The 14,209-nt window shown below is 42.5% G+C and overlaps 1 protein-coding gene across 8 annotated transcripts in view; it reads right to left on the reverse strand.

Moving 5' to 3' along the window:
- The window catches only part of clec16a (C-type lectin domain containing 16A), a 33,119-nt gene that overhangs the window by 9,605 nt on the left and 9,305 nt on the right, over positions 1–14,209 (reverse strand). For 4 of the 8 annotated variants that reach the window (XM_079367246.1, XM_079367243.1, XM_079367242.1 and 1 more), the window contains 12 exons: positions 13,970–14,144; positions 13,441–13,491; positions 12,955–13,071; positions 9,691–10,027; positions 7,426–7,537; positions 7,175–7,275; positions 6,536–6,655; positions 5,490–5,599; positions 3,398–3,442; positions 1,538–1,588; positions 1,291–1,419; positions 859–979 (listed from right to left, as the gene is read on the reverse strand). In XM_079367246.1, the coding sequence (XP_079223372.1) occupies positions 859–979; positions 1,291–1,419; positions 1,538–1,588; positions 3,398–3,442; positions 5,490–5,599; positions 6,536–6,655; positions 7,175–7,275; positions 7,426–7,537; positions 9,691–10,027; positions 12,955–13,071; positions 13,441–13,491; positions 13,970–14,144 (1,469 nt within the window). Of the gene's footprint in view, positions 1–858; positions 980–1,290; positions 1,420–1,537; positions 1,607–3,397; positions 3,443–5,489; positions 5,600–6,535; positions 6,656–7,174; positions 7,276–7,401; positions 7,538–9,690; positions 10,028–12,954; positions 13,072–13,440; positions 13,492–13,969; positions 14,145–14,209 lie in introns of all 8 variants that reach the window. The other 4 variants (XM_079367247.1, XM_079367244.1, XM_079367241.1 and 1 more) reach the window with 3 other exon arrangements.

Consider the following 14,209-nt stretch of genomic DNA (forward strand, 5'->3'; position numbering starts at 1 on the left):
AAGGAATTCTTTTTTGATCTTTTAAACAGATAAAGAGGCAGAAAAAAAGGCTTCTTATTTGTTAAGAGACAGAAATTATTGGAAGCCCCGTCACCGTGGTTACAAGCGCCCTTAAAAGGCTATCATCTTCTAACTCATATGAATGTACAGATGCAGGGAAACATCTGTTTGAATCCTCGAGTCTGGTGATTTTTCAGTGTGCTTTGTTCTCTTCACATCTTCTACATTGCTGTTTTTTTGGGTCTGGTTCCTGTCTCTTTTTTTTTTTTTGTTACTTGAAATGACATTTCCCTACAGCATGTTCAGATACCTTCAGCTTGTCAGGTTTATCTCGTTGATTTTTTGGCATACGTGTTTCCAAAAAGTACCGAAACTTCAGCTCAGTCATCGTCACAGATGGTGAGATAAGTTGAAAAGGCCATGACTACCTACATTTACCACAGCAAGCATCACAGTCACCTCTGCTGCACCAACCACCGGATAGAATTAAAAATAACTTTCTTTCAAAGAAGTGACTTTAATGACAGTCCTGTCACCATTCTGAATGATCAGAAATCACAAATGAGATAATACAATGAACTTTCTGCAGTGGTTTAAATATTGCGTCATGAGAGATGTGTGCTGTTGGATGTAGAATAAATTATGTTTGTGCATTGAAGTGTGTGGAAAAGCTTCACTCCCATCACCGTGCAAATGTACTCGTGATGTCTGGCTCGGTTTAGTTAACCACATGCAGGTTTCTTTAAAATCCCCTGCTCACCTGTGTGGAAGACTGTTCAGGTCATCTGAGGGTGTGATGGTTTGTGTGTAAAACATGATGCATATAGAAAGCAGGTCAGCTGTGCTCTTTGGTCTTACTGAGGTCTAACACGTCGTCGGTCTTGATGAGGTCTTCAGGTCTGGTCAGAGGCAGCTGCGTCTCAGGTTCCCCCTGGAGCTGGAGCGATAAGGACCGCAGCATGAAGAACACGCGGATGGCCTGCGCACACAAAAGTTGGAGAAGTCACATTCACCCGCTTTACCTTTCACTCCAAGAATCTTGCAAATGTCTTCTTGAAATTCATTTAAAAAGGTTGTTAATGGGCCACACGTTGTCATTGCTGGCAGAACTAGAAAGACTAGAATGTAACACAACTGCAATGAGTGTTACAGGGTATGTAAATATTACAAAAGGACAAGTGCTGCTATCATAAAACAAACTAGCTGTATGTATTTCATGACTCATGGCAATGTAGACCAGGCTCCAGCATGTCTGTGTGTGTGCACGTGTGGGTGTATTAGTGGACACACCCTGCGTGTCTTCTCCACGTCCCCACAGGGCAGCCTCTTGACAAAGTCGATGCCCGTCAGAGGGGTCCCGGTGGGTGGCAGCAGTATTGAAGCGTCCATCATTAGATACTCCACGTTCAAAGGTTTACTCTGCGACATACAAACCCACCAAGAAAACAAGTTTGTGTGTGAGCTCCCATATGTCATGTTTCATCACAAAGTGAAAAAAAAAAAAAAAAAGACTCAAGACGAAGGGTCTCCCTCTCACCGTCATGCTCCTGTACTCATCCTCAAACATGTCCAGGAAGATCTCTTCGCCCTGTGACGACATGAAATGCTGGTTCAAAATAAGACAGAGAAAATGAAAGCTGAATGTCTCATCTCTTTGATTGTTGTTTTTTTAAACAACATTTCAATTGCAGGTCATCTTTCAAAATATCAATTCTAAAAAGGATGCACATGTGTCCAAATATTTAAAACCAGGGGAATGATTTTGGATTTTAAACCAGACCACGATGGAGATGATAAGAATATATAAATAGACTTTGGATATGCATTTGAACGATCAACTTTAACTTGTTGAATTATAATTATTTTATGAATATATCTTTCGGGGATTTCGTCTCTATTGGACAGGACAGCTGAAGAGAGAGAGGACAATTTGGGCTGACGCTGGATTTGAACCCACGGCTGCTGTGACCAGGACTCCAGCCTCTTTACGTGGGGCGGTCGTTACTGATCATGCTTACACTTTCTTTTTCTTTGTAACTGGGTTAGGTCATGTCGCATGTTTGTATTGTTGTGTATTTAATTACGGGCGTGAGCGAGAGAGACATTGTAGAAAGAAACAAACCCTGATAAGCATCACTACAAACTGTATAATGTTCTTCACACATTCCTCTAATTCTTAATGCAATACAACTAAAGTACAAAACAAACACTCAAAAGCTCTTTACACTGTCTGCTAAGACCAAACTGTCTTCTTACAAACAACATTTAGTCATCATCCTGTCATCTGTTGATGTGTTCCAGCACGTCGCACGATTGAATGGTGGTTGGAACGGGAGGACGATTCTCAGAAGTGTTTTATCATTTATTTCAAACATGTTGTGTAACCAAAGCAGGAAATGCTGGACTGATAAGACGAGTTTGTTTTGGAGATGCTCGGTTGCCTGCGACACACAGGAACGTGATTGTGATGATGTAGATGTCCTGTCCGCCTCACTGACCCGACAGACACTCGACCTGCACCAAGTGAAAACGAAACAAGTGCAGCTCGGAGTAACAAATATGAGGAATGAACAAAATGCAAGGACATTCAGTGTGTTTTTGAACATCTTGAACATCTGAAATCGTCTCGGACGTGTGGCTCTCTTACCCGAGCTGCTGTCACGTATTTCACTCCTGAACATTTCTGGGAATATCAAGTCAACCTACCTAAAGCTGATTTTGTTGCTGGTGTAATGAGAAATACTGATTTTTATTGATGAGCAGGTTTTTATGATTTGATTAAGAGTTTTTTTTATCTCCTTGGACCTCGTGGACTGACGTGGCTGAACCAGGACTTGGCACCCAATCTAAACTCCTGTGACTGATTCCAAAAGTGACATCCAAAGTGAAAGAGAAACGTTGTTTTTATATCCATGAACGTAAATAAAACACGGTGTCATACACATGGGAATTACTTTCAGTTTGAGCTATGCCACTTTCAGGGAAACGGTGTTAGTTACAATCAGAGGACACACGACTCTCAGGAAGAGAGAAGACAGGCTCTTGTGTTTTGGGGTTTTGTGGCGGTGTGGTTCACAAAAGGAACTGGTGTGCTCTTTTCTTCGTTCACCCCCCCTTCATTACTGCTTCTGTCTGGTTGTCTCTCCCAGAAACAGCAAAGTTTCCGTGTTTTGACTGCCAACTGAAATCTCACTCTGCTGCAGCAATCAGCAGCTAAAATAAACTGAAATACGAAACCTTCCGTTAAAACAGCCAGTTTAGAACTCACGCTGCCACGGATGTCATATAACTTTACTCTGAATGTACTGAAGGTCGTTGCAGACTTGTTTTTTAAGGTTATTGTATTGTGCTTGTGTTTGAGTGAAGGGTGGATACGTGTGTAACTGTGTACACTCACCTTGTAGAATCTTCGCAGTAGATGCAGACTTTCCTCCCGAGCACCCTGCGCATTCAAACATGAAGGACAAATAGTCAGACAGATGCAAATATACAGTGAAACCTCATACATCCTTAACTTCAACAAATAATTGTTCAAGCAGTGAGCTTTCTAGAAGAAGCAGGACTGACACGTATACGAGCTCCGGCTGCACTTCTCTCCATAAAATGGCACCTGATCAAAACGCAGCCGTGACAATCGTGGGAAAGCTGCATCCTCACAAAAACACACACCAGTGTTTCACACACACACACACACACACACACGCGCATGGCAGAGCGAGTGTGCGACACAACACAAACTCCCGTTTAAAAAAGCTCGTCAGTGCACTGATTCAGGTGCCTTGTTGCGATCAGAACTGAAGCTTCTCGCGGCTTGGTTTTTTTAAAATGTGAATGTACAGCTGCTTAACTAATAACGCAATATCGACTGGAGCTTTTCAAAAGGCGAGCTGAACTCATTGTGTCTGTGAGCGCGTGTGAACGGACACATTGAGAACGTTGGTTGTTGCAAGAACTAAATTCATTTAGATGGGGAAAAAATATTTGAATCTAATATTAAAATGTACGATGATGAGATGAGAGTAAACATTTATAATTCTATGTCAGCTTATGAATCACTACTTTTCTGTGAAAATGATCCATATTTGTAAAAGAATGAAAATGAAACCAAACGGTTTCAGAACACCGTCAGCTGGATCAGCTGTTTGACTGCCAGTAGAAGTCCAACAGCTGCTCCAACTGAACGGTGACACACATCAATGATATTTGCATATCAAACTATGAATCTCCCTTTTAAATGGAACAGAATAACACATACTCTTCCTTTTCATTAATGTGTCACTCCTTTAACCATGTGAGCAGTGATTGCCTTCCTGGTGAACCAGAGAGCAAGAGGATGTTTTTTATGCTCGGGCAACACAATGAGAGTGTGTTTACAAATGGTAATCATTTAAACATGTCCAGCCTTATCTGAACTTGGTGACATCCGCTATGAGAGGTTATTAAAATGACAAGTTAGTGATTTGCACACAGGCAGGTCAGGGGACACTTAACACAACTTATAATATACTTCATTTCTTACATTGTGTTTTTTTTTTAACCTTCATTGGGTAGCAAACAGCCAGAGATAACGATCCTGGAAAAACCCTTCAAATGACTAATGTAACCCAAATGAGCACTGCCAGATGAAAAGAAACTCCACCGTCTTACTTAGCGATGTCAGAGGTGGGAAAGTCTTCAAAAGTAGAACTCATGTAATGTTTAATTTAATGAAATCAACACTAAGTAAAAGCCGGTTAGACCTGCTTCAAACCAATAGACAAATCACAGAAGCAGGGAGAACCACTATTTCCTGTATATCCAGTGAAGAGACAAAAGAGGAAAAATTAAACAAAAAACCAAACTGTTCAGGATTACTTTCAAGTAAGAGAAGAGGAAATAAAAAAACAATTCCCAGCAAGATGAGGAAGAATAGTTTAGTGCTGCACAAGCCAGGTCAGGGAGCAGGAAGTAGAAGGAGAAACAGGAGGGAGTGACTTCAGAGGTGAGATATTGTGTTATAGTAATCAGGGGGGAATAGAAAAGTTTTCTAACTTGACATCATGAGCTGAGATATTTTCAGGCAGAGACGACGTTTTCTGTTAACTTCATGGATGACTCATCTTCCCATCACCCGACTCTGAATCTGCAGGATATTTAAACATGGTGCGTTCGCTGTTTGTTCTTTGTGACCGCTGTCGAACAGGAAGTGAAGATTCTTCTGACCAATCAACGGACTGCAGTGAGTCTAGCTCCAGCCTTTAGGGTCAGATAAGTCTGATCTTATTAATCTATTGGCTCTCCAACAGAAGAGACACCAAAAAGTAGGACGGTGCAGATCAGTTATTTTGTTCCCATTCCCAACTTTTGACAGAGGAGACGCATATAAAGTGTGTGGAACCAAACTGAACCGGACCGGGCTTTGAGTCAGTGAAACAGACAGTTCACAGAGATTTGTGAAATGAACTGTTGACACGGTGACAGAGGTAGGGAGAGGTCTGAGAGTGCATTACCTCCAGGCAGGCCAGGTGGACATCTTTGATTATACAGTCGCTCCCAGACAGCACCGACTGTTTTAACAAGAGGCAGCTGAGCTCCAGGGTCGCCAGACGCACTTTACCATCTACACATAGAGGACACATTTAATCAGGATAAGTCACACTTGACGAACCTCGCTGGCTTCACCAGGCAAAAAAACACAAAAGATACCGTACACTCTAAAGTTACAACTGAACCAGAACTACCTCACAAAATCAACATGATATATTTGTGGATATATAAAGACTTATATATATATATATATATATAACAGCATGTCTCCATACTGATATGTTGTTTTTGTAAATATGAACTAAAAATCAGATTTTACATCTCAATCTTAATGCAAAATAATCATGAAAATGTTTTTTTCCTCTATTATTAAAACCACTCATTTATAAATCACATGTACACTCTTTAGTAAATGTGTTATTTATTGCTGCTTTAGCAAACAAACAGTCATTCAGTACAGGTGAATAACAAACGCTAAACCAAGAAGTCCCTCTTGGTCTGTCCAGTCTGCTTTTTCACCTGAACTGTTGATGCATAACTAATCACGTGAGGTGATTATAAAACATTATGAAAATAAAAATCTGAAAGTCTAGTCCATGCTTCTTTGGTCTTCAGAATAAGCTGCATATTAACTATGAACTTCCCTTTTAACCAAACAATGCAGCCCAAAGGTCAAAAGGCTGCTTTTCTTTCCTGCTCGTATATTCCCCTACAAAGCCCAGCGTTAAATCTGCTGCACAGACAGGAAGAAAAGTGGAAAAGTCCCTGATCAATGACGTGAAGACAAACTGTTGAGTGTGCGCGAGGCGTTTAGATTTCATTCTTATGTTCCAGGCTGCGTTTTTGTGAATGAGAAGAGAAACATGTGGCTTGATGGAGCCTTCAGGATTAATCAACAGAAACTTTTTAAAAAACTAATATGATAGAAAAAACGCTTGTGCCACATCTAAACAAAGAAAAGATGGTAGATGGTATCGTTTGTGTCTTTGTCTCTGTGTCTGCATGTTACCCGGCTGTGCTGCCTGGTTCATGATCCTGATGAGTCTCTCTGACAGCACCAGGCTGTAGGAGCTCCTCTCCTGGTCAGGAACAGGCAGCTGCAGACGCTCCAGAAGATCTCGGTTTATACCTGCACATACACAGCAAAGGAAACAGTGGAATGAAGATTTGGTGGTATTAAATGATTGCTGTAATGTGAACGTGTGGTTCACATTATGTCCTCTACGCGTGGTCATCTTGAAAGTGCAGCGTGTGCCAACGTCTGACCACCTCAGTTGGAGAGTTTCAGTGCAAAGATGTACAGATGAACTCTGCCAAAATCTTTTGGCTAATCAGTGCTAATGCTAGCTCTTTAGCTCAGTAGGATGCCAAATGAAGCAGCAAGACATTCAGCCAGTCTCACAGATGACTGCAGGAAATCCTGAAGTTTGTACTCATTCAAAAATAGACTTCCCAGCTCTACCAATCACTCGGTCTTTCAGGGGCTCAGACATTTGTGCGGGCGGGAATGTGCTGCGCCATGGCAATGAACAAAATAAATTCACTTCTGTTGGTTAAATAAAGTCCAACTTGGGCAAAGACGCTTCTTTTTAAGAATGTGCCATTCTAAGCAGTTTTTTTTCTTCATTGAATCCAAAGAAAAGCAAACCTTTGCTGTGTGACACAGCGTAAAGGAGACAGAGGACAAACAAGGCGTGGTAGTCATCACTGGTGCAATCCAGAGCGCTATAAACCATGTCCAAGAACGGCCTGCGAGGACAAAAAAAAAAAAAAAAAAGATCTTATTAACCTTTTCGTCATTCTCCAGATTGATTATACTGCTGAGATGAATGCAACAAAAAAAACACACCACATATAAAAGGAGATGACACTCACAGTTCAGACAGTGTATACGTGTACCTGCTCCTCTGCATGTGCGTGCGGGTGGCTGCAGCCGTCTTCTCTTCATCAGTGATGTTCTGCTCCGTCAGCTCTGACACTTTGCACTTCTCCATCACCACCATTTCTATCTCTGTGAGCGCCACACCCACACCCACACCCACACACACACACACACACACACACACACAAACACACACACACACACACAAACACACACACACACACACACACACACACACACGTTGTACTCAATTGCATAAATGTCCAGAAATGTAAAGTTTGATTTGAATGCTTTTTCACATCATACTTAAAAAATAATTGATTAAAGTTATGAAGAAAAAAAAAACAAAAAAAAGAATCCTGACACCAGTGGTTATGGTTTTACATTCTGATGTGCTTCCTTCTCACTCCTGACAGCTTTGAGAGGTGATGCATCGGGCCTCGAGTTTCAAGCATTATAGAGTAAACTTTTGATTTCCAATACATACAAGTTGTTTTTACTGAGGGTAAGCTAGCATGATGTCTGAAAAGTTCAGCTGATGTTGCAGTCTTTACCTTTAAATAAAAAAATAAAATAAAAAAAGAAACTTTCATTCAGAAACTCTCTTTTCCTCTGCAGCGCTGTGAGAGTTTAAACTCATGAAGTTGACAAATTGTTGGTTATGGACTGTTGATGCATTTAAGACTGGAGCTTCACAAAGAGTATACTCGGACAGAGTTAAGAAGGAAACATTTCAGATGAGTGAAATGGTCAAATTCAAATGTTTTACACACTAACACAAACACACACACACACACACAGAGCAGGATTGAGAGACAGGCGGAGAGGTGAGGAGCACAGGATGGATGGTGTGTCACCGTGGTAATGGACAGTCAGCTGCCATGGAGATTTGAGTGGAACATGTAATAAGTGGTAGCCATGGTAACCACAAAAATAAAAAAAAAAGCCAAACAGGAAGCAACAACAACAGGGAGCCATCATTTCAAAACTAGCAAAAGAGGAATTCAGACATTTTTTAGTTTGTTGCCCTTAATGACGTCGTCTTCTCTTCTGTGTTTTCATTGTTTTTAAAAGCCTCCTTTTCCAGGAATTACACTTGGCCTTAATTTGCCTTATATAACTTGTAATCATGAGGAGAGGTGCCATAAAATATCAATATGGCAACGTGTCATCGTCCTGACTCCTCTGATACTGAGAGTTATTGAGTCACTCGTGCAAACACAGATTTCCCTGCTACTTTCACTAACTGCGTCGCTATTGTCACGACTCCTCACAGTGGCTCCTTCAACAAGAATTAGAGTGATGTGATCCGAGGTTAACTGGCCAAAGAAGATGTCAGCAGGTTTTAGGGCTTTTAGGGCACAATAAATAATCACATTTGATTTGTGGATCATTTAAAATAGGAGACTTTCTCTCTGCTGCTTCGTGGCCGAGCGGCTCCAGCTGTGTGTCATCCCGCCACAAATCTTTTTCCTCAAGTTGTTCTGACTCACCTGCAATTTCACTGCATTGCCCACTTTAAAAGACAAATGAAGAACTTGCACTATTTTATTCATCTCAAAGAGGACTCTGGTCTGCAGTTACAGTTTATTGATACAATAAGAGCAAAACTTGCTTTAAGTCATTCCTTTGTTTTTTTTATTTATTTTTCATCTAAAAAATAAAATAAAAACCCAAATTAGGTAGTAATAGGTTGTAAAAATAAATAAGAAAATCATTTATAGGCCACAACACCCGGCGCTAACGGTGCTAAATGAAATTTAGATGACAGCCGTGAAACGAAGGTGAAGAATGCAGTGAATAAATACACTCGCTTTGAGCTGACCGATTGTATCTTGATAAGGGCATTTTGTTTTCTTTAGTTTAATCAGATATCATGATCTTCCTTATGTGATGTAGTACTGAAAGGCCCCATCATAATATGATCATTATCATCCATTTGACTGTTGTTCTATTGTTTAGTATAGCATCGTGTCATACGGCCAGTTGCCCCCGTGACACCCAGCCCCAAACATGCGGCGGAAGTTTGCAGTAAACCGTCACTGCATGGACGGGTACAATCACGTGCACGTGGAATAAAACAGAACAGTGACAGTGAAGTTAAGCGACCATTATCTTCTAAACTTTGTCTCTCTTTCTCTCTCTTTGTTTTGAGATGAGGGTGGCTGCTGTGGTGGCTGTTTAGCACTCAGGGTGCATCATGGCAGACTGTCTACAGTGAAGGGAGTAAAGAAACAAAAACACAGTCCTGTACTGCTGTGTCCAATGAGACACACACTCACCTTCCGCCGCCTCCCCACTCGCTCTGCTTCCCTTAGAACTCCCACCTCCTCCTCCTCCTCCTCCTCCTACTCCCTCTGTACCTTTTCCCTTCTCCCTCTCTCGGCCTCCTTCGCGCTCTCCTCCTCTGCCTTCATCGTCCCAGCCCTCCTCTCCACCACCGCCGCCCCCTCCTCCTCCCCCTCCTCCCCCAGCCCGCTCCTCATCTTCGTCCTCGCCCAAGTTCTTGTAGTTCGGCCTCTTCTGCGTTTTCTTGCGGCCGCGGTGGCGGGACAACTCCAGCGAGCGCTCGAGGGACTCCAGGGGTTTCGTGAACCTGCGCACACCTCCTGCGTTGGCCTGAAGAAGGACGGAGAGGAATGAAAGACGATTTTGAGCTCACAGACTGCATATAACATCGACATGGTCTCAGTGACATCACTGGTTATAAAGCTCAACTATGGCGCTCATCATATTAAAAACATTAATTTAACGACACAGGTAAAGAGGAGGGGGCTGAGGCAAAGCGCCACAACATGCCCAACTGTCAGCCATTTTAACCACGCCCCCAAAAATGCACCTCTATGTACAACTCTTCTTTTATTCCCATTCTCCAACATCGTTCTACAGGAGCAGGGGATCGAACCCCTGGCCTTCATTTTCATCACTACTGAGCTACTGTTTGGTGTTTTTTTGTGTGTTTAAAAAAAACAAAAAAAAAACCACCACACATGGCAACTTTTCATTGGGTGAGAATTCTATAAGGGAATCGTGTAAACTCCGGGGTTGTTTCAGTGGTTTGACTAAAACAATGCTTGATAGTTTCCTTCCTGACTTTTCACATCTACAATAGTACACAATGGTTCAGATATGGAAATATAGGCGGTGTTTCTTTAAGTCAGAGGTCGATATGTAGAGGTTGAATTGAACTCTGCTGTTTCAGGGAAGCAATATCTCTGCACCGGTAGACGCACAAAAACACAACTGAGAACGCATACATATGCAAATACAGCCTTACACAAGTCATGTGCGGATATCTTCTTCTCACGCTCGCACAAAAACATTCGAGTCTTACAGTAAATCCTCGGTGAGTTATCGTTCATCCAAGAAAGAAAAAAAAACACACACGCCACTTCCTCCCCGATTAGCTTCATCCGAGCAGAGTTGAAAATGACCACTTTACACACACACTTTCACATGCGCACACACACGCAATGGTTTTAAGGCCATCTCTCTGAGGCTGTACTGGAACTACTAGAAACCACCTCTTGAAATATCTCAACCCAAACACAGATAGAGACGCAGGAAACAGCTGGTGAACGAATAGATGAAGAGCAGAGATGTAAACACCGACTTACAGTAAAGCTGAATTATGCTAACGATAAGTAGCTTTCATTTTGTATTGCACAACCGACGACAGCAAAGTCGCTCTCAAAGTTTTAAATGGTCATTTGTAATCAGCTCTATCTGGGGAAAAAAAAACAAAAAACAAAACAAAACAAAACTCCTATCATTTCCTCAGACTTGTATTTTCGTTGATGTGGCATCCAACCAAAACAGTATAATTTGATTGTTACTAGAAGGGTCTGATTGAAGTTTTAAATCTGGCATTGTGACAACCCTCGTTTGTGACGGTTTGCACGTTTTTAGAGCATTAAAAGCTCACAGCTATGCTACTGACGTCTGCCTGGCTGTGAGCTGCTCAGACACAAACCACAGACTAGTATCAGTGTGTGTGTTGCACCTGTTAGCTAACTATGTTCTGGTAAACCGCTCGCAGCCTGTGCTGATGAGTACAGGGAGCACGAAACGCACACACCCCGCCCTACCTTAGAGTTGCCATGCTCATAAAAGCTAAACACCTACAACAGTTGCATGTGCTTATGGGGGGGAAAATACTCTTCAGTGCAGACATGCAAATGTTGACTTTATGTCTCTAACTGGTGCATTTGCAAAGAAAAAGAAAAAAAAAATGTGCAAAAGAAAGAGCGAGAAAAAACAAAACACTTCTTCCAAGAAAGAGATCTGGGTTAGGTGAGCTCTGTCACCGTTCCATCATGTGACCTCCTTCCTGCCACATCACAGACAAACAGGAAGTAGCTATGTGACCACCTGCGCAGAAACAGATCCCATGCCCTGTGAGTCTGCATTTCATCTCGAGAATCAAACACAAACACAGCAGATGCTTCCATCTGATGTGGCAGGAACACTTTATATCGACGGTGAAACACTGTGCCTTCATACATGCAGAAGAACTCTGAATGTTAGGTGATCTTCAATTCAGTTGTGCCTTTCCAAATGGAAAGCCCTAAAATGCATCAAATGTGTCTAACAGTGGCTAAAACAGTCCAAGAGTCCATGACATGCAGAGAGAGCTCACAGGTTCAAGTCTGATTGTGGCTGCCTCTTGTTGTGGTAGACCGTCAGAGTTAAGACTTCACACCTAGTCACATTCTCGCTGGTCTTGCGCACACAACGACACAGCAGAGCGCACAGAATAACCACAGGGGTTCTCAGAAACGCTCAGCACACCCACCTGGAGCCATCAACAGATGGTCACAAAGTAAAGAAACGGGGGAGGACAGACGGAAACGGAAGATGGAAGTGGGACAGAAAGAGAGTGAGTGAGTGGTGAGAGAAATCTGAGGGGGAAGGCAAGGGGGAGACAAAAGAGAAAAAGAAAGACACATGGGGAATCATAGAGAAGGGAAGCACAGATTTGAATTCAAAGAGACTGTCATCGGATGAGGTAAAAAAATAAAAAATAAAATAAAAACGCAGAAGGAGAATCTCTGTGTCAGTTTAAGAATAAGACAAGAAGGAGGAATGCTTTACAAAGAGAATAAAAGAAAAAATCTCAACATCACTTGCATTCTGACGCTTTGCTGTGGGTGAATCATGGAGAAAACCATTGACCCCGCAATCTCATAACCACCAACGCACACTCCTGGAACTTCAGCCATGTGGTCGCCTGCGTAGGTGGGCTTGTGTACTGTACTCCACTCCGTGTGTGTGTTTGTGCGCACTGCACATGAGTGGTTTAAAAATCAGGTGTGTGTGGAGGCGCGTCCCCATGTATTGAGGCTATAGTCCTAACGCAGGCGGCCCGGGTTCGCGTCCGGCCTGTGGCTCCATTCCTGCAGTCTATTCCCCCTCTCTCTCCCTGATTTCCAATCATATCCACTGTCCTCCTCTATAATACAGGCTGAAAATGCCAAAAATAAATCTTAATCTTCAAAAAAAAAAAAAAGGAAAAAAAAGTGTGTTTTAAGTGCTCCGTTTGTTACCGTGCTCTTGTGCGTGCTGTGCAGGTCCGTCTGCGGGGTGAAGACGGACAGGTCTCCGTTGAGGATGACGTCGGCCAGAGTGTTGACCATTGGTTTGTAGTGGATGATCAGGAACACCTGGAAGACATGCAGACATGCTCAGTTAGGAAATCAAACATGATTACGTCTTTAAAAACAAGAAGCACTTACTGAATGTTAAATTCAAATTGAATAAAAAAACAAAGTATGGTAAAGCCCAAAACACGACAATAAGTGACTGGACTGATTTACAACTGTACTGCATGTCACTTAGTTTCAAAGTTACACTAACTGAGTTAAATCAATAAGTTTCACTTTAAGTTATACAAAGGAGAGTAAACAGTGTTTAAGAATGGAACTTAAATGTACTGTGTACATTAAGTGTTTAAGGCGTTTTGGTGTTCCATGTTTAAAACATTGACTGAGGGTTTCATCATTCAAGTGCACTGATGATGTCTGGAAGCTTACTTGAGACAGCAGGTAGAGGGAAACCTGAGGGTTGATCCTTCGGTCTTCAGACTGATGAAAAACAGAGGACAGACGAGGCGTGAAGCTACAGTGATTAACTAGTTTGAAAATCATTTCTCAATCCGTGCTGTGCTCACAGCATGCTTCAGCCCTGAAGTCCAGCTCGTTTAATCGAGCGTGCGAGTGCTCAAGCACGGTCCGCTTCCTTTGCGGCTTGGACGAGGTGTACTTTGGCACAGTACAGTTCGTGTATAAACGCAAGCATGGGTGGACAGCCTTCATCAAGGAGAAGTCACTGTCATTGTCTTTCAATATCTTTGTTATATTATTATTGGAATGTAAGACTGTTTGATTGAAAAACAGTGCAAATTAAAAATGTTAAATCAGATAGAAAAACATCAGCTTGTGGATAAAACCTTGATGTATAGACGTTCAAACATGCGAGGATGTGAACTGAGCAGTGGAGGCAGCTTTAAGCTCACATCATCAGGGGACGCCTGGTGGTGGAGGGAGCGTGCGGGCAACCTACCGTCTCTGGGCAGACCAAAGAGTAGACGTAGAGGGGCAGGAAGAGGCGGTTGAGGAGGTGGTCCGTCAGAACGTCGTTGAGGAATTCACAGTTGATGATGAGGATGTCGTTCAGGTAGTGGAGGTGGTCCAGGTGCTCGGCTACGAGGTCACTCAACTTTCCTCGGTTCTTGTGTCTGGGAACAACAGAGGGAGAGAGGCGGAGAGGTTTCCCCGTTACATCGTCAAGATCGCCAAGTGT

This window comes from Symphodus melops, assembly GCF_947650265.1.
Source record: "Symphodus melops genome assembly, chromosome: 17".
Classification (NCBI taxonomy): domain Eukaryota; kingdom Metazoa; phylum Chordata; class Actinopteri; order Labriformes; family Labridae; genus Symphodus; species Symphodus melops.